A 27828-nucleotide genomic window follows, 5' to 3' on the forward strand; every position below is an offset into this window, starting at 1 on the left:
CAAGTAAATTAACTTTTTTTTTTTTCTAAATTTCATAGAAAAGATATAATTAAGATATTGTATCAGGTTAAAAATAACTTACAAAAATATTTCCCAGAGATTGACGCTGTTCATTCCAACCTCCAATTTTGTAAAATATTTTGTGTTATTCTTCGTTATCATGGTCAATATTATTAGGTTAAAATCTTATTTTATGGATGAATTTTGTCAATATCCCGTCATTTTCTGTAAATTTCTTCGTTTACATATTACAATTTTACAAATAGGCAGAGGTTTAATTTATTTATTTGCTTAGTCGGTCGATCATTGAAAACTTCATACTTATCCATTACAAATTTCAAATAACATGTAAATTAACTACATAAATACTGAAAAGTTTTCTAATTTGTTGGATTTTGACATTTTAATTTTAAAAAAAAATTATTTTGATTCTGTATAATTATAAAAAATAATGGACTGAAATGTAGAAAAAACATTTACGGTCAGTTCAGTTTTTACTTATTTGTTAAATGTTTTTATTAAATATACAAAAATATGAAAGTCTAAGGAGATACGGGACAGTCAAAATATCCAGTCCCTTGGATTCGGTAATTTCAATTGAAAAATACAAAATTAGGTTTTATTACTTTTTCAGTTTTAAGAATCTTTATAGGCATATTGTTTCTTAGAAAAGTAAAGCATTTTTAAAAAAAAAACGTAATAAGGGAGGAAAATGTGAATGGAAGATTCAGTCTTTGCTTTTGGATCTTCTCCTTCGATTAGCACTTAGAATATTACATCGAATAAATCATTACAATCAATGATACATACATAAAATCGGTAATCATATATATTAGAAAAAAGGCGGGCCTACAGCCGTTCGTATCAGCTACGCGCAACCGCTCCCTCCACCTTTATTGATCCACTCTGCGCCAATAACAGTTAAAATAAAAGTGTGAGCGCATACAACAAATAAAACCACGCACCATCCTTTTTATGGGGAGTGACTTATGAATTCGCCTCTGATTTTGTTGAAATTCAGAATATACCTTATTTAGGAAGTAAGCTACTAGTTACGATTGAAATCATTCGTCAGAAATGCCCTTCATCTGAGTTACGTCTCTCCTAAATTACACAGTGTCGACACCAAAAGTTTCGTAATTCAGCACTGTGCAAGTGCAGTATACATTATTTTTGGAGTAAATAATTTTGTTTCAGTGAAATTAAGTTAAGAATGAGATTAGATTCAGTTAACTTACGGCAGATTAAAACTAAGGTATGGGTTTTGGTAAATAAGCAATATACATTGTTTAAGGAGTAAATAGCTTGGTTTTCGTAAAATTTAGGTGTAGGTCAAAGTTAAGATTAGGTTGGGTAACTACGATATCAGTATAACCTTTTTTTTCCGTGGGGGTGAGGAAAAAGCTCTACCAGCCTCCGCCAGGCCCGCTATGACGGCTAGTGCGGGGCTCACACTCGCTAAAAACCTTCCCTCAAGTTGCACAGGAGCCGGATCTAATCCTTGAGGCAAGTACATAGCCCCCGTGTAACTACCCAGGCACACACAGCGGCGGCGACGTTCTCAAGGGGCCATTGACAGACGACGACTCTGAGGACCCTTCGCCGCCCACCCCAGGAGGCTGGCCCCCCACCTCTATCAGTTATCACCCTGCTCCGATTTGCATTAAAATGCTGTAAATGCATTACTGAGAGGTGCCGTCTCCTCGATATTTACCATCACTACCTCCAACTCATGGTTCCGTCTTGTCTGTTGTGTTTATGACCCGAAGGGGACACTCACCTCTCTTGTGGCTCTCATCGTGGTATTGGAAACAATTTGGTGTGGTCTGGATCCCTACACTTCATTGCAACATGACCGCTTTCACAAGATGTTATACTCGTATATGTATACGAGTATAACATCTTAACTCAACTTCTTTTTTGAGTATACGGCAGTTCACCCAGCCAATCTGGATCCTTCTGATTCAAGTTAACTTTCTAGTCACGAATCCATGAACCGAACGGAGGCATTCTGAGTGTCTACATTCTGTGTCGCCGGCCGCAGTGAGGTTACTCTTCAATTCTCCAATGGAACAGCCTGCACCTGCGGCCACCGTCGGGGCTACTTCGTCAGCAGTAATTTTTTTTCTCGAAGTCCTTGATATGAAAGAAAGCGGGTGTGACCGCCAACCAACATCTCTGACGGCGACCTCCTGCACGTTTTGGTTGATTTCCTGTATACGCCTGAAACAACTAACGAACGCCAAAAAAACCAAATATATAAATAGAAAACAACTACGGTGGCGAATCAACTACCTAACGCTCGCTTCGCTTGCTATTCTCGTCTAGTTAAACTTAAATATTAAATCGGCTGATTGTTTGACTGAGTCCGTGATTATATACAATTATCGAAAATAATGTGTATTACACTTGTACAGTCCTAAATTACGAAATTTTTGGTATCGGTAATATGTTGTAACGGATGAGGAATGTAAGTCGGTTGAACGGTGTTTCCGATGATTAATTTCAATTGCAACGGATAACTTAGTTCTAAATAAGATATATTCCAATTTTAATCAAAATCGGAGGCGAGTTCATAATTATATATAATTTCCGTAAAATCTTTTTTGGTTAGATTTATCACCTTTTTTACTTTGTAATAATTCTGTTTCATTCCGATCACATTTTTTTTTTTAATAAACTGATATGTGTTAGATAGTTGATCAGTGAAATCTCGTCATACCTCAAGAATTCAGTAAATTTAAATTATTATTGAATATATATGAAAACGATTCTAATTTTTTGAATTCTAAAGACGGTTTTAATACAAGAAAAAAAAATATTTTGAAATTTTAAGTTTGTATAAAAAATTACGGAGAGAAGTATACTGTCTGACGATCAGCTCCATGAATCTGGTGACAACGTTGATTGAGTTGACGGGGAGAGAACGGTAATTATAATTACTCTACACTATATTCACTATAATTTTTTTCCCTGTTTAGCCTCCAGGAATCACTGTCAGGTATTACTTCAGAGGATGAATGAGGATGATATGTACGAGTGTAAGTGAAGTGTAGTCTTGCACAGTCTCAGTTCGACCATTCCTGAGATGTGTGGTTAATTGAAACCCAACCACCAAAGAACACCGGTATCCACGATCTAGTATTCAGATCCGTGTAAAAATAACTGACTTTACTAGGACTTGAACGCTGGAACTTTCACTTCGAAATCAGCTGATCTGTGAAGACGCGTTCACCACTAGACCAACCCGGTGGGTTAAACACATCCACTATACTAGTTAAAAGCATCTGTTACGTACTAACAGTTCTATAAAATACAACTATACAGTAACTGATGTTTTACAAATGCTCTAATACTTTCTGAAGGTCATTATACTCGATGAAAACAAACTTACTAAAACTGGCTTAATCTAAAACTCACTACCTAAATTCATGGAGCTCTACGTCGCACAATAGGTAAGTTTTCATCCGGTCGATCTCCGATCGGATGGAATATGCAAGTAAAATTACTTCAACATAACCGACAAAGTACCTTCTTAATCACTTATCGGTTGAGACTGCTTAATCAGTTTCCATAATATTCTATAGCTTTCTCGTTTTAGCCATGTTACTTTTATAGTAGACATAGATGCGAAGATGCGGTCGGTGAAAATTTCATATCTCTTCCATTCAGAGTTTTAGATTAATCGTAAATATAAAGATAAAATTTTTCACATTTTCCATTGTTTTTTTTTTTTTTGCATTCTAGAGTTATAATAAAAAAGAAAATCGGATTTATGATGGTATGACAAATGACATCTCTTTATTCCAACACTCAATTGGCTGAAATATGCAATCGAATATTTGATCATCGTGTTCGATAATATATATTTAGTATCTTACTGGTTGACTGCATTTTATTGCCCTCCGTCATTTTCTGTTGAATTTAGTTCACGCATTTTACATTTTTTTTAAATCGAACATCCTGAAAATTTGCGTTCATATTCGATGACTCTAATCCTTGTACTAAATGCATTCAATAATTTTAAACCGAACGTAAATTTTAAATTAAAACAATGATAATTTATTGGGTTCTAACAATTGTCATGAAAATTATGGTTTTAATTTAGTTTTTCTATTAGCATAATGAATAGAGAAATTCAGAGATTGGATATCTTAATTTCTACTTCGAATTGTCATGTTTATGGAATCTAATAATAAGTTATTACACTCAGCAATATTTATTTAAAATCTTATTTCTTGATTTATTTAATCAGCCCCATTTTTATGCTTTTCGTTACGTATATATCGTCTTTTTGCTCGAATTTAGAGACAAATGATTTCTGTAAGGAGTCAGTCGATGAAATCTTCGTACCTTGTGAAAATTCAGTATTTAAATTAGACTTTAACTTTCGGTATAAAATTCTGATATTTTTCAAATTTCCTGAATTCTGGCAATTTAAATATCAAACGTGATTTCATTGAGTTTGTATATCAGCATTTAAAACGTAGGGAAAATTATATCAAGACAATCACTCTCTTAATTCTTATTTCCGATCGGTTACAGTATATAATCTAACATTACGGCAGTAATAATTAATTAACTTCTTACAGGTTGACAGAATTTTATCAGTCTACATCTGCTGTTAGAGATTTTGTTGGTTACATATTACATATTTTTAAACATATAGAAAAACAACGGTCTGACTAGCCAGTTAAACGTGATTACTTCATGGATTCATTAATTTCAAATCTGATGTAAATTTTCAAAAAGTAAAACTTTCCAGTATGTTTCTGTATAATACTTTTCGTAGAAAAATAATAATTTGATAGGAAATTAATTTTCCCCTTATAACATAATGGGTAAACGGGAGAGATATGAATCCAGAGATCGGTTCTTTTTTTTCTGACTTCTGATCGACTGGAATATGCAGTTGAATATATTAAGTCATCACAGTCAGTAATATTTACTCAAAATCTTATTGGTCAGGTACGTTTTATTAGCCTCCTTTATACTGTTTACATTTCGTTAATGGAATGCACGTTACTTTTTTACTGATGTATAGTGATCATAGAATATAGAAGGCAATCGGTCAGTCAAAAATTTGTCTCATTAATTGAACAGTTTAAAACTAATAAAATAATAAACATCTTTATAATTTTTCTTTTTTTAAACAGTTTTCATACGAAAATTATGAAAGTAGAGATAATTATATAAACATAATAAATAACGGAGAGCAGTGTGTATCCTAAGATTTACTATATGGATTAAAACTTCTAATCGGTTAGAATTTTACCTTATAATGTGTCATCTAAATCAAAATACTTTTTTAATATATATATATATATATGTTTAAAAATATTTAGGACTGTTTACTACCAAATTACAAAAACATGAATCAAAATTGTCATACTTGATATTGAGTAGTATAATGACGCGTAATATCATTTTTTTTATAGTAGTCATAAAAAGATATTCTGGTTACATTGAAAATAGGAAATTTCAAACTAGATTTTTGAGGTTAAAATTGAAAGTTTACGTATTTTTTTCTTTGCCTGTATTGTTTTTTAACTTAGTAATGTCAACACAGTTTATCGCGAGGCATAATTTTTCCGATACTTTTCCTCTGAATTAATTTTATTATTATTTTTTTTTAATTTATTTACGTATAGACACACATTTATCTTAATAATTATGTAATACAGTCTTCTAAATTTTAAAGTCTTATATAAAATAGCTTTGTCTTAATCTCAAGATAAAAAAGTCGTGATATTTTTTCGTTGTATTTGATAACAATTTAAGGTAGCAAAGAATGACTAAATGTTGGATTATACGATATTTTTTTTACGTCGAAGTTATTGATTTTATTCAAATTTAATCTTAATTTCACAATACTGAAATCTTTGACTAACTTACGGGCTTAATCATGTTGTTATTACATAAATGAAATTAATACCCGGTTTCTTTTAATGAAACGTTCTTATAATATTAATATAGTATGTGCATTTAATAAATTGTTTAGTACAATACATTATAACATAAAAAAGAAGGACAATTCGATCATAAATACGGATATATAGTGTATAAAAGTTATTCATGAAAAGATCTTAAAATTTCATATACGTTAATAAATTTAGTCGTTAAATATTTTGTCGTACCATTCATTAATAGGAAGTGAAAATGTGTATAAAAATAATCAGATTTGTAAAGATGTAAACATAAAAATCCATCAAGCCCGTTTTAAATTATTATTTTTAGCTTTATATTATTCGTCTTTATGTTTTAAATAAATTTGATGCGACGAATCGTTTTTTTGTTTAATAAAAAAAAAGACACGTGTGTAAGAAGATTAAAAGCGTAAGTATATCGGCTTACCGTATAGGGGCCGATGACACGTATGCTAACAAAACAAGGCACGAAGGGAGGCCACCCGCATAAAGCAGCAAACATCACCGAACAGCACGTGGGGGTCATGCGATAGAACCCTGCTGTGTGTAAATCATCTGCACACACTATATTACATGTACGTGTATCATTAACAAGTGTGTTGCAACGACTGCTTTAAGATTCTAATGACGATGAAGAATAAGAAGAAGAAAAAGAAAAGAAAGAAAATAAATGAAAAGGAGGAATAGAGGAAGAGTGAGAAAGTAAAGATCAGGTATCCTTTCGCTTATAGACGGTCGGTTCTTATTGCCGGGCCAGAGGTCCTTCGATATCAATAGAATGTTCATCATTATCTTTAAATGCGCGTACACACCGTGCAGAATATTAAATCAGCGTGATTTTAGTTACGCCCACCTAAAAACGAACGGCATCTTTATTACGAGATATTTCGTTCCAAAAAGTAAAAATAATAATCTTTTGAAATGATTTATTAATGTGAATAAACGAATTTTTTATTCGATTCATAAAAAATTATGACGAGTGAAGAGATTTTTATAACGGGTGTTTTAAAAAGGATGCAACCCCTTTGTTTGACGACGTGAATTTATTACAAATATATTAATATTAATAAAATACTTATACAACGATATTCAAATTACCTTTACTAACTTTAAAATAATTATTAAAAGTGATTTCCTGTAATCCCGATGCAGGTTCGAACACGTATCATAACATTTGCAGCCACTTAACGTAATGTTTGCTCACTAATGTTTGAAATCTCACTTTCAGTGTTAGCCTTACTCGTCAAGTGTATGAGGATCGTTTTTAAAAACTACACTTTTTAAATATCCCCAAAGGATAAAGTCTCCCGGTGTAAGATCTGGGAATCTTGGAGGTCACAACCCTTTTGATATCAAACGATGACCAAAATATTCCCGTAACATATCCAGTGTTTCATTAGAAGTATGACAGGTTGCTTATCCTCCTGGAACCGACATTCTCGTTCGTGTAAATCTATAAAGGCAATAAACTGTTCGATTAAGTTGCGATAAACCACACCATCTACAGATTTTCGTAAAAAAATGAAGACCCTATTACACGACGCCGGTTTACGTGCGTGTTATTTTCAATCATGAAACGCGTGAGGATTTTCAGCGTTCCATATTCGGCAGTTTTGGCTGTTAATGTAGCCATCCAAGTGAAAGCATGCCTCGTTGCTGAAATAAACACGATTCAATATTTCAGTACCGTTGTCATTAACAAGAGAACGAACCCGACGACAATACTATAAACGTTTTCCATAGTCTACTTCTTTCAGTTCTTGAACGACACAAGTGGGATAAGCGTGCAATTATAATTTCTTACTAACCCTGAAAGCTGTAGAATGTAGAAGCCCAGCCAGTGAAGATAACTTTCTGAGCGATTTTCTGGGTGAGCAAGTCAAACGTTCTTTCATCTCTACCTGCAGAACTTCTACTGTTAACATGGTGGTCGACATGTGCTTTTCCGATCATGTATACTCCTTACGAGTATACTCATACAGTCTTACGAAATTTCTTAATCAAACGCGATATTGTCGACTTATGAGGAACAGAAGAATTGGGAAATTTTGTTCGAAAATCGTCTTTCATAAGATCTATACGCCCAATAAGTCTCAATTTTAACACACGTTCGTCCTTAGAAAACGACATAGACATAGTTAACACAATAGAGACGAATTTATACTGGTGTAGCAGTAGTGCATAAGGACATTTCAACTGTTACAAGCTACTAACGTTGAGTATGTCAACTGAAATGTACGGAGGGAGAAATAAAATTTACCAATGCGTGACTTCTACCTTCTTAATCTTAAGTTTGTTTCCTTTTTGAAACATCCGTTACTTTATTTTATATCGGTATCATATTTGGTCGGTACACCAAAATTTATTTTATTATTCTAAAGAGATTCAGATCGACCACAAATGTATATGTACGTTTAAGATTCTGTATTTGTAAAAATGGATAAAAAATTGTTGAAAAAAAAATTTAACAAGCTCAAAAAAAAAAAAATAATGTGCACCGAAAAGGTGCACAAGAAAATTTTCCACTACACCTTCGTTGAAATTTATTTTTTTAAATCGCGCCAAATTTTAAACGAATTACTAGTGCACAAAATACAAATTACGAAATAATATACAGTATTTGAATTAAGCTTAAAGCTGAATTCTAAAATTTGGAACCGACTTCAAAAAATAAATTTCAAAGATTATATTGAGGGCATAATGAAAAGATTATTTTTTCCTTTTCGGTTCAGTATTTGTTTTTGTTTTTTTTGGTTGATTTTTCAAAAATTGTTTATTTTACTCTTTTTAATTTTTTACTTATTCGAAGCGGAAATGTGAGCAGGCCTACAAAAGAGACTGTTCTTAAGAGAAAAAAATGTTTTTTTAATGTTTATTAATCGTTCAAAACGACTAAAAGATTTGGAAAGAATGGTGCGTAGGATTCGATGTTAAGAGTCTGATATCGTACGAACAGAGGCTATCTAAAATGCGGGAATACGAATATATTAAATTTATGTTTTTAAAATAAAAGCAGTCCCTTTCAGACTGCATTTATATTTGATTTAATTTGATACGCAAGCACCTTTCAGATGTGTCTCAAAAACAAAGATCTCACCGTTTTTCGTTGGTTCGTAAACGTATTTGTAATGAAAACATCGAAAACATAAAAACATTTGCATCGATTGACTATTGTAATAGAGCTTCAATATGAAAAGTTGCGAAACGAAAGAGCTGATGAAAAATATATTCATTTATAGAGAATGCGTAAAATATCGTATAATCCAAGGAACGAATCGGTGCGAAAGCTCATGTAAAGCAATAAATACGATCTATTGCCTAGATCAGTTTTTCACTCGGTATTTTTTTAAATTTTCCGTTACCACACGATAATTGTATGGGACTATCGTGGGATCATACTGTATTGTTTAAAAGAAATATCTAATCAAAATCGGTGGACTTTGTGAAAATTTATGCCCATACAAACAAACAAGGCACGTACGTATCAATACAGAAGCTTTTCAAAATGCAATATTACACGATCCACACCTAGATATCTGTAACTTTTGTTGATAGAAGTTACAGATACCTTCTATTATTTATAAGATCGAATCGATAACTTCTTTTATTAAAAGCCGGTTAAAAAATAGTAAAAACTTCGAAAAAATAAATTGATGAGACGTAGTGGAATTTGCGATTTGATTTCAGAGTTATTTTTTATAATTCCAGGTGCTCCCGTAGACCCACCGGGTTGGTCTAGTGGTGAACGCGTCTTCCCAAATCAGCTGATTTGGAAGTCGAGAGTTCCAGCGTTCAAGTCCTAGTAAAGCCAGTTATTTTTACACGGATTTGAATACTAGGTCGTGGATACCGGTGTTCTTTGGTGGTTGGGTTTCAATTAACCACACATCTCAGGAGTGGTAAAACTGAGAATGTACAAGACTACACTTCATTTACACTCATACATATCATCCTCATTCATCCTCTGAAGAATTATGTAAACGGTAGTTACCGGAGGCTAAACAGGAAAAAGAGAGAGAGAGGTGCTCCCGTAGACACCCACCGGGTTGGTCTAGTGGTGAACGCGTCTTCCCAAATCAGCTGATTTGGAAGTCGAGAGTTCCAGCGTTCAAGTCCTAGTAAAGCCAGCTATTTTTACACGGACTTGAATACTAGATCGTGGATACCGGTGTTCTTTGGTGGTTGGGTTTCAATTAACCACACATCTCAGGAATGGTTGAACTGTGAGACTGTGCAAGACTACACTTCATTTACACTCATACATATCATCTTCTGAAGTATTATCTAAAAGGTAATTACCGGAAGCTAAACTGGAAAAAGAAAGAAAGGTACTCCCGTAGATTTTTTTCAAAATTTAATTACCTCAGGAAGAATGAAATTTAATCGATCGCACATCAAAACACAAGCTTTTATTCATTTTATATAAGTTATATTTTGGTTTTAAATTTATTCTTTAATAGGTCTAAAATAATTCCTCCTAAAAATAGAAAAAGAAAATAAGAAACCACTTAAAAACTGCATTCAAACCGAACTCAGAAAATCTCAATTACGATTGTTCAAAACTTGTCATTTTTATACCGATGAACGTTTAATAGGAGGTCCCTATTTAATAATCAACTATATCAGTATGTTTTCATCGGCTTATAAGCATCATTTAACTGTATAAATCTATATTCAAAAGCTAGTCGATTTATTTATAAAGAAAGAAAGATACTATGGTAAATCCATCCTACAATTAACACAGAACGCAGTATTTAGATTACAAAGTTTATTTTTATAATAACTTTAAAAAACATTTAAAGTACCTGCAAGGTACCACGTTAATAGAAAATTAAAAACGAAATAAAAAAAAAATATTAGTAAAGAAGGATTTACTAAGAAATATACGAAATCGCAGCTTACCTGGAATCTCATTGTTTTTTTGAGAAGTGTAGTGTTATGTAATTTGGATAGTCTTCTAATAGTATTATTTGATACTTCATAAAAAAAAATGTCTAATAGTTCTCTAATAGTTAGCGTGTTTAAATCTCAATAGACAATTGAATTCGTAAAGACAATAGACAGTCGAGTTGAGTCATAAAGTCAAGGTGACTTAATAGCAGAGTTGCTGAAATGTATGATTTAATTAATGTTTTGTCCGCATGTGAGTTTTCTAAATAAGTTTTCTTTCAAGATACATTGAAATAACTTACCACGTATATAATTTGTAATGAATCATCATCGAAAAGATAATTTTAAGTCTTTTGTAATTTGTATTATTGGAAGTTGAATTTTGTTATATAACAGCAGACGTAAATATTTACTTACATACATGGCTTTAGCTGCAGGGCATTTGTTTACACTTTAATAATTTTTTCGACCGATGATATATTTACAAAAGATTTTAAAATTTATATTTTTGAATTTTTCAGGAAACCATTATGAAAATGATGGTAAAAAAATCTGACTACACTGTTGTAGGGCTATGTTGTACATAGTATGCTGCAACATTGCGTTGTATTGTAATGTTGTACATTGTCTTACAACTGTGGGTTGTTACTAATGCACGGCTTACACACACACATACACATACAACTTAATTTAAAATATTTATCGTTTTATTTAAATATATTTTTCCGTTTATTTAATTCAATGATTCTAACTAAAGCGCGCGCGCATACCGTATTTAATCGTGCAGGTGTGGCGGTACTAGCCGCGACGGTCATCACTAACTAAACTAATGTAATTTTACGAATTACATAGAACAGATTTCGCTTGTAGGGTCGGCAGACTGGTGTAGCCACAATGGTTAACGCACCAGGTACCGAATCAACCGGATTCGAGACCCATCCAGACAAAGTTATTTTTTTTACACTTTAAATATTATTCATTTATCTAACTCTACTGCTCACCTGTGACGTCACAACATAGCAGCCGACTGCAACAGCTTTACGTCAGTATTACCAATCTTTGAGATATTAACTAAATTAAATAAAATAAATAATATTTAAAGTGTGAAAAATATTTTGGTTGGCAACTCTGTGGAATTTCAAATTTCCCGGTCCAAGAGGATGAAGAAAAAGGGAATTTCCCGCGAGAAAAAAGGGAAATTCCAATAAAGCTGACTGCGACACAACGCTCCTTGTAGTGACAGGAGGTACTATTGAGGCAGTATGCCCGTTTAGGCATTTGTTTAGAACATTTTTTGAGGCGATTGCAATTTTGAAAAAAAAAATTGCATATATTATTATTTTTTAATTGTTAACAAATGTGACTAAGAAAAATAATTAGGTGAAATCTCGAGATACTGATGGTGACTTTGCTGTACAGCCTCATCCCCTTAACCTTTAAAGTTGAAAATTTAATGGCATCAATGCTCCGTATATAAGTAATCTGACCAAATTTGGTCAAAATCGGTCGAATAGTTGTGGAGATATAAGGTGATGTAGTAGCCAACACCGAACACACACACACACACACGTACATTAACATCCGGAAAATTTCCATTCGGTTTTTTGATTTTTGTTTTTTTTTTGGGTCTTGTTTGTTGGCTGTCAAAACGTCAAGATCCGGTGAAAACTGCATGTGCCCAAATTGGACCGATTACAGTACTTTACCTTCTAGAGCTATAGCTCTGCTATAGCGCTATCTAGGCGGCAATGTAAATAACTTATGTTAACAATAACTTAATGTTAAACAAACTGTTATTTTCATAGGTTTTGAGATAAGTAATTGTGTATAAAATTTTATTATGCTCTATTGATGATTTTTTCCACAGATGTAATCGAAGTAGAAACGGCTGAGAATCTAGACGAAGGTGCTGGGTCTATGAACGAAACGATGTTGCTTAGCAGAAGAAGAGGTAGACGGTCAAAAAGATCGTCTTATATTTCTCAAGAATATTTTGTCGAAATAATGGTTGTCGCCGACAAAAAAATGGCTGAATATCATGGTTCTGAACTAACATTTTATGTTCTTACGCTTATGGCTTTTGTAAGTATTATTTTTTTAAACGCGATTTTTCTTATATAATTTTATTCTTTTTACGAGATAATAGATTTATTTATTATTTTTTATTAAATTTGAATAAAAATTGTTATTTTTTGTAATAGCAAAAAGCGTAATGTAATATTGCACACGTCTGTAATTTTAGTAAAAAAAAACGTGTTTTGATTTTATTTCATACTCAATTAAATTCCAATGTTATCGAATAATTTAAATTGCTTCTTAATCTCTTATTATTCTTACGTAGTATTTTCATATGTAAATATTTATACATTTTTTGATTTATTTTATTTATTTCAGGTAGCTGATATTTATAAACATCATTCTATTGGAAACCCGATATCAATAACAGTTGTTAAATTTTTTGTAGTAAACGATATTGAATTTTCAACACATCACCCAAATGACACTAGAATATCAGCTAACGAAATGCTGCGGAAATTTTGTATTTGGCAGCAAATTGTAAATGACAATAATGAAAATAGTGTAAATCACCATGATTCAGCGCTTTTGCTTACCAGGTACTTGCTTCATTACGAATTTTTGTTAAAGCTTATTATTTTTATTGTAGCACTTCAGAAATAGTACTTTTTTAATTATTTTTTTTTTAATTTGAGCTAAGATAACTTTAAAGCATAAAATAATAAATTAGAATACAGCTAGGGATTGGAAAATTTTGTTAATACCTTATATCCGAAGTACACTAAACTTAAAATTAATTATAAAATGCTAATGGTCTTTTTTTAGCATATCAGTGTGTAATCCGAGAATGCCAAACTGCTTTAAAAAAAGTTTTTATTTGTAAAAATGTTTTGAATGACTTTTGTAGTCCTTGTATTCACTAATCTAAAATATATTCATGTTGTCATTTCTAGGAATGTCTCCGAAAACATTTCTAGAAAATAGAAAAATATTTTTACAAAACAAAAATAAAAATATTTGGTTATTAATTAATTCTTAATTTTATTTTCTCGTAATTTGTTTTTAATTTAAAAGGATTGTTAGCTTCTACATGAATATCAATCACACTTGTTTTTCGTAGTTACGAATAATGAAATTTATTTTGACAAACAAGAATTAAAAAATTTAGTAATTGGTCAGAAAATCTTAGGTTTTACTTTTCTGGAATCATAGCCCTAAAACTATACTCTATTTTTCTGTTTAGTCTTTGGAATCATCTTAAGGTAATACTTTAGAGGATGTTATGTATGAATGTGAATGTAGTCTTGTACAGTTACAGGTCGACCACTCCTGAGAAGTGTGGTTAATTGAAACCCAACCGCCAAAGAACACCGGTATCCACGATCTAGTATTCAAATCCTAATAAAGGTTTTGAACTTTAGAACTTTTTACTTCGAAATCAGCTGATTTGCGATGACGAGTTAACACCAGTCTGGTGAGCTAAAGCTATGCTGCAAGAAGGAAAGTGTAGTAATTTTTTTTAGTTTTTTTCATTTAACATGCTAAGCGTAAACAGATCAAAAATGTTTCTTGGTAAGTGATTTTGGTGGTGCGGAAGCTGAAAATACAAAAAAAAATTGATTTTTAAATTTTTTTAGGTTTATTTAAATATATGATATTTTTACAAAAAAACGGCACATAAATTACCTCTACACACCAAAAAAGAAATCTTAGGTAACTTTTTTCATATATCATTATTTTTTCGCTATATAAGAATAAATAACAATCAAGAAGAGGAAAGTATTACAATTATGATGTCAGTTTTTTTTTCAATTTTAACCCATTCAAAATGAAGGGCTTTTTTATTTTAGCCTTACCCTCGTGGCTTTAAAAATATTTATAGTAAATACTCAGTTTTGTATTTAATATTATATATATAAATTACAGTCTCATTAGAGCTAGCGATCTTTACCCTAAGCGTGAAACTTTCAGCTTAATCTTCTACATTACAGGACATTACCCTGAATACTCATATTTCATATAGTTTTTGTCTGTTCCATTTAATCTCGATTTCTCAGGTGTATGTTTGTTCATATGGAACAAAAAAACGGTTGAAACAATTTAATAAAATCTGAAATATGGATTTACCGTTTCCTAACTGAAATATTCTATTTTCTAAATTACGAGTATTTTTTAACTTATGAATGTTTAAAAACGTCTAGCTACCCTAATAACGAAAAAAATTGTTTCGGCGTTTACGCGTTTAGTTAGGATGTATCTTTAATACAACCTAATGATTTTATTAATAAATAAAATGATTTATAAGGGAAAAAATTGAAATGTCTTTGTTTAGAAACGCTGTTTGAAATTTTAAAACTGAAATTGGCGATATCTTTTGGGCCGGATGGATTAAAAAAATATTGAAGATAAAAGTTTTGAATTTTTATGAGAAATAGTTTTTGTCTTAAATCGGGGGTTTGCCTCTTTACCAAATTAGTTTTTGTTAGAAAACACGTACAAGTATTTTAGAAAATAATTTTAATAGTAAAAATAATTTTTTTAAATAAAACTGCAATAATATTCGCTGAAAATATTTACTTTTTGCGTCTTTGCTCTTTCCAGCTGAAATAAATGTTTACTGCGATAAATCAGTATAACTTTTTTATACTGTGTTATAGTTATGATACCAAAGAAAGCAGGGGCAGATAAATGTGAAGAATATAGAACAATTAGTTTAACTAGTCATGCATCAAAAATCTTAACTAGAATTTTATACAGAATTGAGAGGAGAGTGGAAGAAGTGTTAGGAGAAGACCAATTTGGTTTCAGGAAAAGTATAGGGACAAGGGAAGCAATTTTAGGCCTCAGATTAATAGTAGAATGAAGATTAAAGAAAAACAAACCAACATACTTGGCGTTTATAGATCTAGAAAAGGCTTTCGATAACGTAGATTGGAATAAAATGTTCAGCATTTTAAAAAAATTAGGGTTCAAATACAGAGATAGAAGAACAATTGCTAACATGTACAGGAACCAAACAGCAACGATAACAATTGAAGAATATAAGAAAGAAGCCCTAATAAGAAAGGGAGTCCGACAAGGATGTTCCCTATCTCCGTTGCTTTTTAATCTTTACATGGAACTAGCAGTTAATGATGTTAAAGAACAATTTAGATTCGGAGTAACAGTACAAGGTGAAAAGATAAAGATGCTACGATTTGCTGATGATATAGTAATTCTAGCCGAGAGTAAAAAGGATTTAGAAGAAACAATGAACGGCATAGATGAAGTCCTACGCAAGAACTATCGCATGAAAATAAACAAGAACAAAACAAAAGTAATGAAATGTAGTAGAAATAACAAAGATGGACCACTGAATGTGAAAATAGAAGGAGAAAAGATTATGGAGGTAGAAGAATTTTGTTATTTGGGAAGTAAAATTACTAAAGATGGACGAAGCAGGAGCGATATAAAATGCCGAATAGCACAAGCTAAACGAGCCTTCAGTAAGAAATATAATTTGTTTACATCAAAAATTGAATTCTAACAAAAATTTTGTAATAATTTTTGTTTCGCTCTTTTCGCTCAAAATAACATATTTCTGGTACGCGAACTGCGATAGATTGGAAATTCGTCAGTAAAACGCACCTTTTCACGGTGCATTGCAGCGGGGAATTTTTTAATAAAGCCCGGCAGGATCCAGCATGATGTCTGCATCTGACAGTTCATTGATGAACTTCGGACGAAATGGCCTAACTTTCAAGTCCTTTTTCTTATATTCTTGCATTATTGTCTGCGGTATACGAAGTTCAGCTGACCGTTTATGAGTTGATTTCTTTGGGGGTTGTTCAGTGGAAACTGCAACAGCAGCACTTGTTTCTAACCGCGTTAACTTTCGTCCACTCCGCGGCCTAACACTGCCTAATTCAAACGCACATTTTTCCCAACAAGCCAATATTGTTGTTTTTCGTGGTGTTCTGTCTTCTCCATCCCTTTTTAATTTAATTGTTTTAGGTGTAATCAAAATAATCGCTTATTTTTCCTAAAAAAAATTCTTACGATATATTATAACAATTTCAATTTTCTTGCTATTCCGAAAATTTTCCAAATTTGATCGGCTAATGATAAATAAGGAATAATTGTGGCTTTCTTATTTATTTACACAAATTGAAACTTCTCCCCATCTCTTGTTGAAACTTTATTTTTTAATATTTAGAGTGGACTTAAAAAAAAATCAAGAAATAAAAATTAAAACAACTAAAATTTAAATTATATTTTTATGAATCATTTTCCGATATTTAGAATGGTATTCGTCAATTAATGTCAACAATCGACGTTGACGTTAATTGACAAAAACCATTTAAATTTTGGAAAATAAATTAAATAAATTTTATTGTTAAACAACTATCATCAGTAGATACTAAGAAGGTATATATATGAAAATAACTTTTTTTTTAAATTATAAAAGAAAAAAGTGGTAAGTCCTACTAGTTTTAAAACCGTTTTTTAAAAAAAAGTGAATTGCTCATTTTATATTGTTTCCCGTTTATTTGTCAACATATTTTTTCTCGGTGTCTGATGCAGATGATGGTTTTTTTTAATAATCAAAACGGCCATTTAGCTTTACATAAGTAAACGTTTTGTAAACGGTTTTTTGAATGTAAATCTTGTATTCAAATTTATTTCGTTTTTAATACGTTAAAATATTTCAGTAAGTATGGTTTAAGTTAAGAAAAAAATAAATATTTTAGATAAATTTAGTTAAACCAATTTTGAATTAATAATCATTTACGGCTGCTATATTTATTTTATAATATTTAGTATAAGATATTCATTACATTTTTTTAATATATACTAATCGTTTTTAGAAACACCTAACTTGTTATTTATTATGTGTAGGTATCTTATTTAGGAATATCTTTATTGCTTTAAAATTTTAAAATAAAGAAAAAAACAAGAAAAAGAGTTACGTTTAATCGATGTATAATTAAATGTAATTAAGATTAATTCACGGGTTTAGAATAAAAAGTCTATTAAATAGTTTACTACTACTAGTTAGATGGTTGTAGCTGTCAAGACACCACAGGAATATGTGGTGCTTTAATTAGAGAATTATAAAAAGTGAGGAGAAAACTTGTTTTGGGTAGACGTGTATACGACCCTTATGCATAGCATAGCATCGCATCGCATAGCTGTGATAATAATATTGATGATCCAGTGGATATATACGTAGCCTATAAGCTGGGTAGTAGTTTTTAATATAAGTTCGTCCATATCCAATCTGTAATGTTGCTTGGCAACATAGATCTGTCATTAGTAATATTATACTATACACTTCTTATATTAGCTTCATTTCATTTTATATATACACTTTCTATCCTTTTATGTATTCTACATACACCAACACATATAGTATAAAACTTCTTTAACTCGTTTAGTATAATTTCAAACTTGATTTAATAATTATTATATCACATCACCATTTAATAAAATATTTTATTAATAATTTGCCCAAGACCTCCATGATATAACAATTTTATGTTATATATTCTTTTATATGACGTGGGAAGTAGATATTCTGCTAACATAAATAATAACAGCTCTATTGTTTTATCCTTACAGTTGCGGTTTTTTCATTTACCTTTAAATGTGGTTCAATAATATTATTTAATATACTAAATTCTTCATTTGCATAGTAGTGTATATTTTGAATTATTTAAATTATTAAAAAAATGTTAAAATTATGTTTAATAAAAAATCCTGAATATATAATAACACAAATTGAACTCTGAAGAATGTTTGTTTTCAATTTAATAATTATAAGAAAGTATCATTAAAATAACTTTAAAAAAAAATATATATATAATTTTTCTATAATTGCTTTATTTATTTTATTTTAATTCAAGAAGACTTTGAACCTCTTTGACATCATTAACTCTTGTACTTTTCTCTGAAGACAGAAGGTGTTTAAAAAAAAAATTAAGGTTTGATTGTGCAAATGTTTACATTAATTTTAGGGAAAATTTTGGGTGCCTGAAGGAAGAAGGCTAAAATGATCACTTTTGACTTTAAAGAGTTGAATATTTCAATATTTTAATTTTCATTAAAGTAGTAGGAGAGAGAAAGGGCAGAGCTGGAATACTATGAGAAGAAGTGGGCCAGAATATATTTGAAATTAAGTTTTTCATTTTTTATTGAAGGTAGATACATAACAGTATCATTTGTAAAAGAACAGTCCAAATGTAGTAATTCAGCTTATCCGTGTTAAAGTTTCAAGAGTTGCTCCCTTACCAATGGTAATGATTCTCTTCTTGGACCCAAAGAATTTGATCTCCGATTATCAGTGTGATGGATTTATGACAAATGATTTTTTTGTTCAATCAAGTTTTTATTCGCTTAAAATATTATATGCACACAGTCATAATCTCGTTTAACAAAGTGAGGATAAGTTCTACAAAATTACGTCGTTAAATTAAACTTCATTATCAGAGGTAAAAATATTACAGTCGCGATAGGAAAAGTTCCTTGATAAATAAAATATATATCTATGTATGTAATCTTTAATAAAAGTAATTTTTATTCAATAAATTTTTAATATGTTAAAAATATCAACATTAAATATATTTATTTTAATCTATAACAAGAATTGATTTTTTTTTGTATATTTGTTAGAAAGATTTGCATCAAGAATTATTTAATAATCACATACATGATTAGGAGGAGATACTATTTATTATAAAAATCTGATCAGTTATTATAATTGTAGAATCACAGCTTTTGAAAGTACGATTCTAAAGTTGATTGTTAATGCTTCTTTTCTCTTTCATTTAAAAATTGCTTGTACGGATTTAATATTTAATACTTAATAACTTAATATGCATTTAATACTGATCTTTTAACGATAACACCTTTTCCTCAATCTGTGTCATTTTCACCAAAAAAAATTTATAATTTTATTTACATTGTAGGGTTGGTAAATGGGGAGAGAGGAAGGGGAAGAAGAAGATTTCAGTTGATTGATCAGGTTGTAGAAAGTTCAAATCCTAATAAAGGCAATTACTTTAATACGGATTTGAATACTAGATCGTGAATATTGGTGTTCTTTGGCGGTTGGGTTTCAATTAACCAAACTTCTCAGGAGTGGTCGACCTGAGACTTTATAAGACTACACTTCATTCACATTCATACATATCATCCTAATTTATCCTCTGAGCTAATACCTTATGGTAGTTGCGGAGGCTAAATAGAAAAAGAAAAAAGGATAGGAACAAGTGGAGAGCAGCCATGTCAAGACCTGCCCCATTGGCAGAACACAATGAATGAATGAAATACATCTTTTGTTCTTAATATTTTTTCACTAGTAACTTCATCTATGACAAATTTCATCATTTTTTTGACTTTGTTATTCACAAGATTTTCTATCTTGATTTACATTAATGATTAATTTGTGTTTCTAATTATATATAATGTTTAATATATTTAATTATGCTCATTAAGTTTCCATTTTCAACTAATAAATAATATCTTTGTTTAAATAAAAGTTCCAAAGTTTATATAAAGTTTGGTCTACAGTGTGAAATAAATTTTAAAAAATAACTAAAAAAGATTATAAATTGTGGACATCATTATATTAAGGTGGTACGACTGTATATTATAAAATAATGACAAAGTGGCTGAAATGAGGTGTGGTTGTGATGTGACAAAATTACTATATACCCTGATAAATTTAACCAGACTCAAACGCAGTTAATATTTGATAGTTGGTCATGTACAATCTCAGGTTAACATTCCTGAAGAGTATCATTAATTGAAAACAAAAAATTACTCAGGGGAAAATATACTTTTGGGTAAACTACTACAAAACATTATTACATAACCAAATGTATATTTTCATCATTTTTTTAATGTTGCAGTTTTAAAAAAATAAGTCTAGTTTTTTAAATAATTGTAGAACTGACTGAAACTTAATTATTAAATAAATCAAAAGATAATTATTCTATCATTTACTAATTAGTAATTTATGTGATAATGTGTTTTTCAGTGCATTAAAGATTAAGATTAACATTAAGAATCAGTGCATTTAATATTTTGCTTTAGAACTTGTAACTTGAAAAAATACAACAAATATGTTATTTTTTAAATTCCTAAATACAAGCTTTAAGCTTATATGTAGGAATATAGTAAGGAAATTTTTGTAGCATGAAAAATGGCATGCCTGATAATTTTCCTTATAATTAAATAAAGTTATTTTTGAGGGATTTTTAATAGGCTTTATTTTATGTGAAATAATTTATAGAAATTTACTTATAATTTAATAGAAATCATTACTTTATAAAATCTTTCATTGAAATTTTGGACATTGTTCTTTATTCATACTATTTTAATACTGTGTAAAAGTGAGTGCCAGTGCTGTGGGGAGGTGTGCATATTAGGTAGATTTTATGAATCACATGCTTAAATTTATTAAATTCTTTTATATTTCTTATGTCAATGGAGATTTAAAAATGCTATATGTTGTGAATGTTTAGGGAGAACATTTGTCGTAATCATGTAAAGTGTGATACACTTGGTCTGGCTGAAGTCGGTACAATGTGTTCAAAAGATTCAAGTTGTGCTATAGTACAAGATAATGGATTAAGTGCAGCATTTACTATAGCTCATGAACTTGGACACGTGTAAGTTTTATTTTACTTTTATTATAGTTTTCTTCTAATTTTAATGCTTCATTTTTATTATTTTATCGAATTGAAATGCTGCCTTCTATTAGGAGATAATTTATGTTACTTTCTTTATTCAAGAGGAAGGTATGGAAAATTTATATATATTCTGAACTGATTTATAATTCATTTTTAAAATTAATTGCGTACTGATATCTGTATCTGATCACATTTCAGAAGCCTTTAGCATTTTGTCACATATCAGAATTTTTACATTTGTGATGTCATTGTTTCTGTTTATTCCTAGTAAATTTTAAAGTAAAAAATCATCATTAATTGATTTACAAAGTTGTTTTTCTTAATTTTTGTGAACTAAAGATCAAACATAATTGCCGATTTCTCTTTAAACTGGAAATTTATGGTTTACATGAGCCATTATATCAATCAATCTTCTTCATATTCTACACTGTATCATCTTCTCATTAAAATATCATGTTCACATATATTTCCTCTGCCTACTGTGCTGTCACAGTCAAATATTCTTTCTTGTATTTTATTTTACAATAAACTTTATGGCATTTAAAGGAATTCTTTTAACTATAATTCTTTTATATCAAACATGACAAATAGCAATTCAACAAAATGTCCAAAAAGCTCTTAAGCAGCTAGGGCCAATTATATCATATATGAGTAGATCATTACATTTATGCCTTTAAAAGAAATTAGAACGGTAGCAACAAGTAGTGTGAATTTTCCGCTTTCCTTTTGTTTTACACATCTACTTTATGAGATATTCTTGTTTTATCTGTATTAATTTTACATTTTGTACTCTTCATTACACCAATCCATCTTGCTGTGCTCCAAAAATGCAAATTACGGCCAGTTTTGCCAGTTAAATCTTTTTTCTTATTTTTCCTTGTGACTAGAAATTCATGAAAATTTTAATTTGCATGGATTCATTGTCATTTGCTATGTTTTATAAATATATATAAGTAGTATTAAGTTAATGCAATTTCTAGATTATTCATTTTTACTTTTCCACAAATCTTATTTTACTAAATATTACTTAGTTATATCTACTTTTTTATTAATTTTTTAATAACCATTATATTTATGTTGTAATTTATAATGATGTGAAATTAGAAAATTTATAATTATAATAATTAGTAATAATTGTTACTGATTAATCATACAATCTACTATATAATTTTTTGATGATTTTTTTTTTAGATTAAATATGCCACATGATGATGATCTCAGATGTTCTCATTATCAAGAATCTGGTACAATAAAAAATGTGATGTCTCGTATGTTAGATAATAATACTTATCCATGGTCTTGGTCAAATTGCAGTCGGCACTATCTTACTGAATATTTAGAGTAAGTACAGTATAAAAGCATATCATATTAGAAAATAATTTTTTATTTTATGCACCTTATATCTTCAGTTAAATTTCTGTTTTCATGATTAATTCACTATATAAGCTCAAAACTTGTGTATAGGCTCTCAGCATATGAATTAGAATAGTAATTTTTGGCATATGAAAAATGTCATGTCTAATCAGTATTCAAAACCAGGAACTCGGATGAAAGGCTGAAATGCTACTTTTGTAATCACATAACTAATAAATAGATAAATAAATAATATTTATATATTTTTGTTCTTCCATCATGTAATCTGTAAAAGAAGTAAAACTTTTTCTGCAAATTTGTGAAGTCTGTTTATTGAAGCTATTTCAGATTGAAGTCTAAAGGCAAAAATTTATCTGCTGAAGGTTGAAGGGAGAGATAGAAAGGACCAAAATCAGTCAAATTTACCTCAAAACACACACCTGCACACACTCACAACACTACAACACAGGGAATAAACTGAATAATAACTCAGTACTCCTCAAGAAATTTGATCATGCCAAAAAAATGCTGGCTGTTAGACAAATTAAATTGGTTTACTGTTATAAAGAGATATTTCAATTCAATAAATCTTGAGTAGTCAATGTTATTAATAAGATTCACTTTTTTTAAATTAGTTGATAATTTAATGTTATTATGAAAGCCTATAAGTGTAGTGTAGCTTTCTTGATTCAGGGCTTACAAGCAAATATATCTCTTGTTTATGTAATTAGTATAACCGTAGTTTTTTCATTAATGCATCACCAGGCCAGCATGTATTGTTAATTAGAGCCCAACTATAGAAATTAAGATCAACCAGTATAATAAATTATCAAAGTACTATGTGCACTGATTAATTGTGTTGTGTACTATGCAAGTTTTTATCCATTTATTAAGCCACCTGCTGGTCAAATATTCATCAACCCATAACATCAGCTTTAATTTTTGTTTTTATTTTACCATACATAAATTTGTTCAATATTTTCACATAATAGCATTCCATATACAAAGAATCCTATATTTGGCATGAAGATTTATGACCACTCTAAAAAAAATTATCTATAGTTGATAATATCCCTTCTATTTTTTGTACATTTAGGGTTGAAATTCTGATAATAATTTTAACTTGTATTACATTAATGGAAAGAGGATAAGTTTGTTTTAAAAATATATTTCTTAAAGCTTGAAAAAATTCTGTTTCTGTTTTCAGTTTCTCTCTCTCTCTATGTGTGTGTGTGTGTGTGCACGCATTTGCATGCATGTGTTTGTGTGTGGAATGTATGTAGTTATGTTACAGAAAAATTGAATTACTGATGGATAAATATCAATTTTTTTAATGTTAAGAGTAGAGGAAATATTGTTGTGTATCAACAAATATGGACTTAATTTATTACTACTTCATAGCATTCCTTGTTTTTATATAAAAACTATTCCATTGGAATGGCCCTGTTATTTAAACTCTTTCAGCAGATGTGGGAGTGTCTTGTTTATTATGTTAATACTTTAATTTATGCTATGCCTTAATTTGGTATCTAAAATATATTTCTTTTTGAATTATATTCCGTTCACATTTCCATATTAATTTATTATGTTTTGAAATTATAGTTAAGCAAATGATATACCAATTAATATTCCAACGTAATAACAATAACAGTTATAACAAATAACTTAATAATAGTTATAACAATAACTTAAAAAGGAAGAAAAAAGTTTATTGTTACTTTAATTAATAAGCTGAAATGTACTTCTACATAACTTCTTTCTTCAAACACTAGAGAAAAAGTTACTATTGAAAATTAACTCAAAAAAAATAATTATTATTCAAAGATAGTAACTACTATCTAATAAAATTCAGGATTGTATGTTTAATTAAAAGAACTATTTGAACAATTTTAATAATTAATTTTTCAAATTTTTAATTAAAATAATGACATTTGTGGTTGCCATTTTGGTTTAATGTGTCAGTATTTAATTTTTTGTATACCATTTTGTTTGTCTCACAAAGACCTTTAAAACAAAGTATCAAATGACCATTTGTCCCATTTAAAATTTTTGAGTCACTCCTGCCCCTGCCTGACCCCTGAAGACTGAATACTTTAAATTGAGGCTTACTGAGTTAGCTTCTCTAATTAGAGAAGATTTCCAAAGAGAAAATCGGAATACCTCAAATAACAAAGATTAAAGAGGAGCATATAATTGTAGTTCTAGTACCTAAAACAAACATCACCATTTTGGATTGAAACAGACAGATGCAACCGTTTTGGATTGGGCGATCAGAATTTATTTTTTTAATTTTATCATTTTTTCTTTAAAAAGATTATCAAATGACCACTAGTCCCATTTGAAATTTTTGAGTTGCCCATGCCACCCAAAAATCAAAAAGAGTGAAGTATACATTCATTGAAGTAGTCCCTTGGTACAAGGAATAATGTCACAAATCAGATCCAGTTATCTCAATTATATAAAAAGTTAGAGGGGATGTACTTTTCATCCACCTGGCGGTATATTATATATTATATTTTCTGATCATTTAGTGTGTCCTGTGTACTTTCCATTTTTCTCCTCCTTATAGTCAATAATAAAAGATGAAGGTGGTTCAAAAAAACCAAAAGACACTTCTCTAACAGCAAATTCTGTTTTATTATGCTATATAGTTGATGTATTCTAAAACAGATCTATTAACACAAAAGCTGTTAAATTTTTTTCAAAAAAAAAAATATTGACTGAAAAAATAGTTTGGAGGAAAAATTACTGTTTTTTAAACTTCAGGATTTTCTCTTTAAAATGTATCTACCTATCATAACAAACAAGCAATGTATAAGAGGTCTTAAATTATTCATGTTGCCTCTTACATTGGTTGTTTCGCAGTTGGGGTGCTGGTTAAAAAAAAGTTATTTTTGAGACGAAAGGTTAGTATTTAAAATTTACGTGGTTATTTTGGAAATGTTTTAATAATGTTCTATAAAAATTATATTTGAATTTTTCTACTTTTGTTCTTGAAAACATTATAGGTAAATATTGGTATTAAAAAGGTCCTTTTTTTGTTCCTCTCATTAATATAAATTTTCAGAAATAAACTATGTATCATTTATCATATAAGAAAAATCCTTTCTCATTTTCTCAAGAAATTTGATGATTCAACTACATTACTAAAATATAAAATTCTTCATTTAGAAAGTAGCAGTATATTTATCAAATAAAATATATATTAAAGGTTTTTTCTTCTTACAAAACCTATCTTATGTTAATGTTTTCTAGTGTTTAATTTATTTTATTTTATTTTAGTTGTAATCTTATTAAAATATGAAAACTATTATTTCCAGTGCAGGGTATGCAGAATGTTTATTAGATGAACCAATAAAAGATTTTCTTGGACGAAATTCGACACCTAGACTTCCTGGTGAAAATTTTACTGAAGATAGACAGTGTGAGTTGGTCTATGGTATCGGGTCAAAAATATGTTCTTACATGGTGAGGAATTATTACCCATTATCTTTAATTATCACTTAAAGTTTAGTAAAATAAGTTTATTTCTTTGTTTAGTATGTTCTTTACTTTAATCTTTAATCATGTTACAAATTAGTAAAATATTTTTTTCTTACAAAAGAAATTGAATCTTTATACAATCTTAATCATATTAACATGAACACAATGTTATGAGAGCACTTTTAGCAAAATTTCATAAATTACCCAAAATCTTTTTTTTATTTTCATCTTATCTCATGTTACACAAGGATAGTGTTATACCTTTAATTCTTCTCTACTACTCTTCTATATCTTGAGCTTCTTTACTTCTCCAATTCTGTAACACATCTTCTGCCAACTTATCTGTCCATCTTAACTTGGGTCTTCCTTTCTCCCTTTTCCTTATTTTTTCAACATTCTGAGATTATGTTTTACCATACTACTCCTTCACACCACAGTATCAAACTACCGTGGCCTACACTCCTATAGTCTTCTGCCACAAGACCAAACTTGAGATAGGAATGTAGGCGACCCTGTGATTGTACGGTGTCATGTAAGCTTGTTTTTTTAGTCGTGGCGGATAGAAATTGGATACACCATAGCATTTCAGCAATATTTTGTGGTGAGATCAGAACTCAAAGCATAAAACATATTTACGTATTTTTCTGAAAACATTGTTATAACCAGTAACAATAGTGTAAACATAAACCCATAATGCCAGAAAAAAACCAGTAAAATTGGGGAAAGACGATTATCAAAAGTTAGACTCTAGCAGTTATTCTGAAAATTTATAATTTTATGAAGAAAGGAGCCAAAGAAGGACAAGCAAAAAATTTTAACAAATTCAGACTTGTGTTTGTAAAGCAACCCATTAAAACAAAGCTACATCCCTTTAGCGAATTTTAAAGCAACAAGAACAACAAAAGACTAGTATTAGTGAATTCTGTACTCTTAAAAAACAGCCAATGAAGAAGTTGTAAAGCAACCTGAACGATTTCATTGAGGGTGTTATTTGGAGGATGAGTTCACTTATGGCATGGAGAATGCCCCTCTCTGATAAACTTTTGCCATTAGGAAAGAGCAAATAAGTATAACGGTGGTATTTCAGCTCTTCAGATAGTTATGAAAAGTTTAGAATTTTGGTGGAAAAAGTTGAGAACAGAAAAACTTTGATCAAGAATGATGATATACAAGATAAAAGTTGCATTATTTGCGCTCTGTAACGTGGTACAAAGAAGAAAATCATTCAATTATATACGTAAATGAATCCAAAATACATTCTTCTCACACATAGGGTCAAGCACAGATCGATGGTTCTTCAGAAGAGCTGAAAACTCCTTTTCTAAAGAGAGTCGAGCAATAATAGTTAATGCGGGAGGAGAAAACGGTTTTATCAAAAATGCTCTCCTAATATTTAAGTCGTGTCAAAAACCAGGCAATTACCATGATGATATATTAAATTTAATAATTTTCAAAAATGGGTATGGGTCAATTGCTACAAAATC

The 27828-nt window shown here is 30.0% G+C and overlaps 1 protein-coding gene across 5 annotated transcripts in view; it reads left to right on the plus strand.

Annotated features, from left to right (window-relative positions):
* AdamTS-A (ADAM metallopeptidase with thrombospondin type 1 motif A) overlaps positions 1 to 27828 on the plus strand; it is an 854579-nt gene that overhangs the window by 736321 nt on the left and 90430 nt on the right. For all 5 annotated transcript variants that reach the window (XM_075374246.1, XM_075374249.1, XM_075374251.1 and 2 more), the window contains exons 6-10: positions 12685 to 12899; positions 13212 to 13432; positions 21341 to 21487; positions 22700 to 22849; positions 26182 to 26329. In XM_075374246.1, the coding sequence (XP_075230361.1) occupies positions 12685 to 12899; positions 13212 to 13432; positions 21341 to 21487; positions 22700 to 22849; positions 26182 to 26329 (881 nt within the window). The remainder of the gene's footprint in view (positions 1 to 12684; positions 12900 to 13211; positions 13433 to 21340; positions 21488 to 22699; positions 22850 to 26181; positions 26330 to 27828) is intronic.

The sequence above is a fragment of the Lycorma delicatula genome, chromosome 8 (assembly GCF_047948215.1).
Source record: "Lycorma delicatula isolate Av1 chromosome 8, ASM4794821v1, whole genome shotgun sequence".
NCBI classification, from domain to species: Eukaryota; Metazoa; Arthropoda; class Insecta; order Hemiptera; family Fulgoridae; genus Lycorma; species Lycorma delicatula.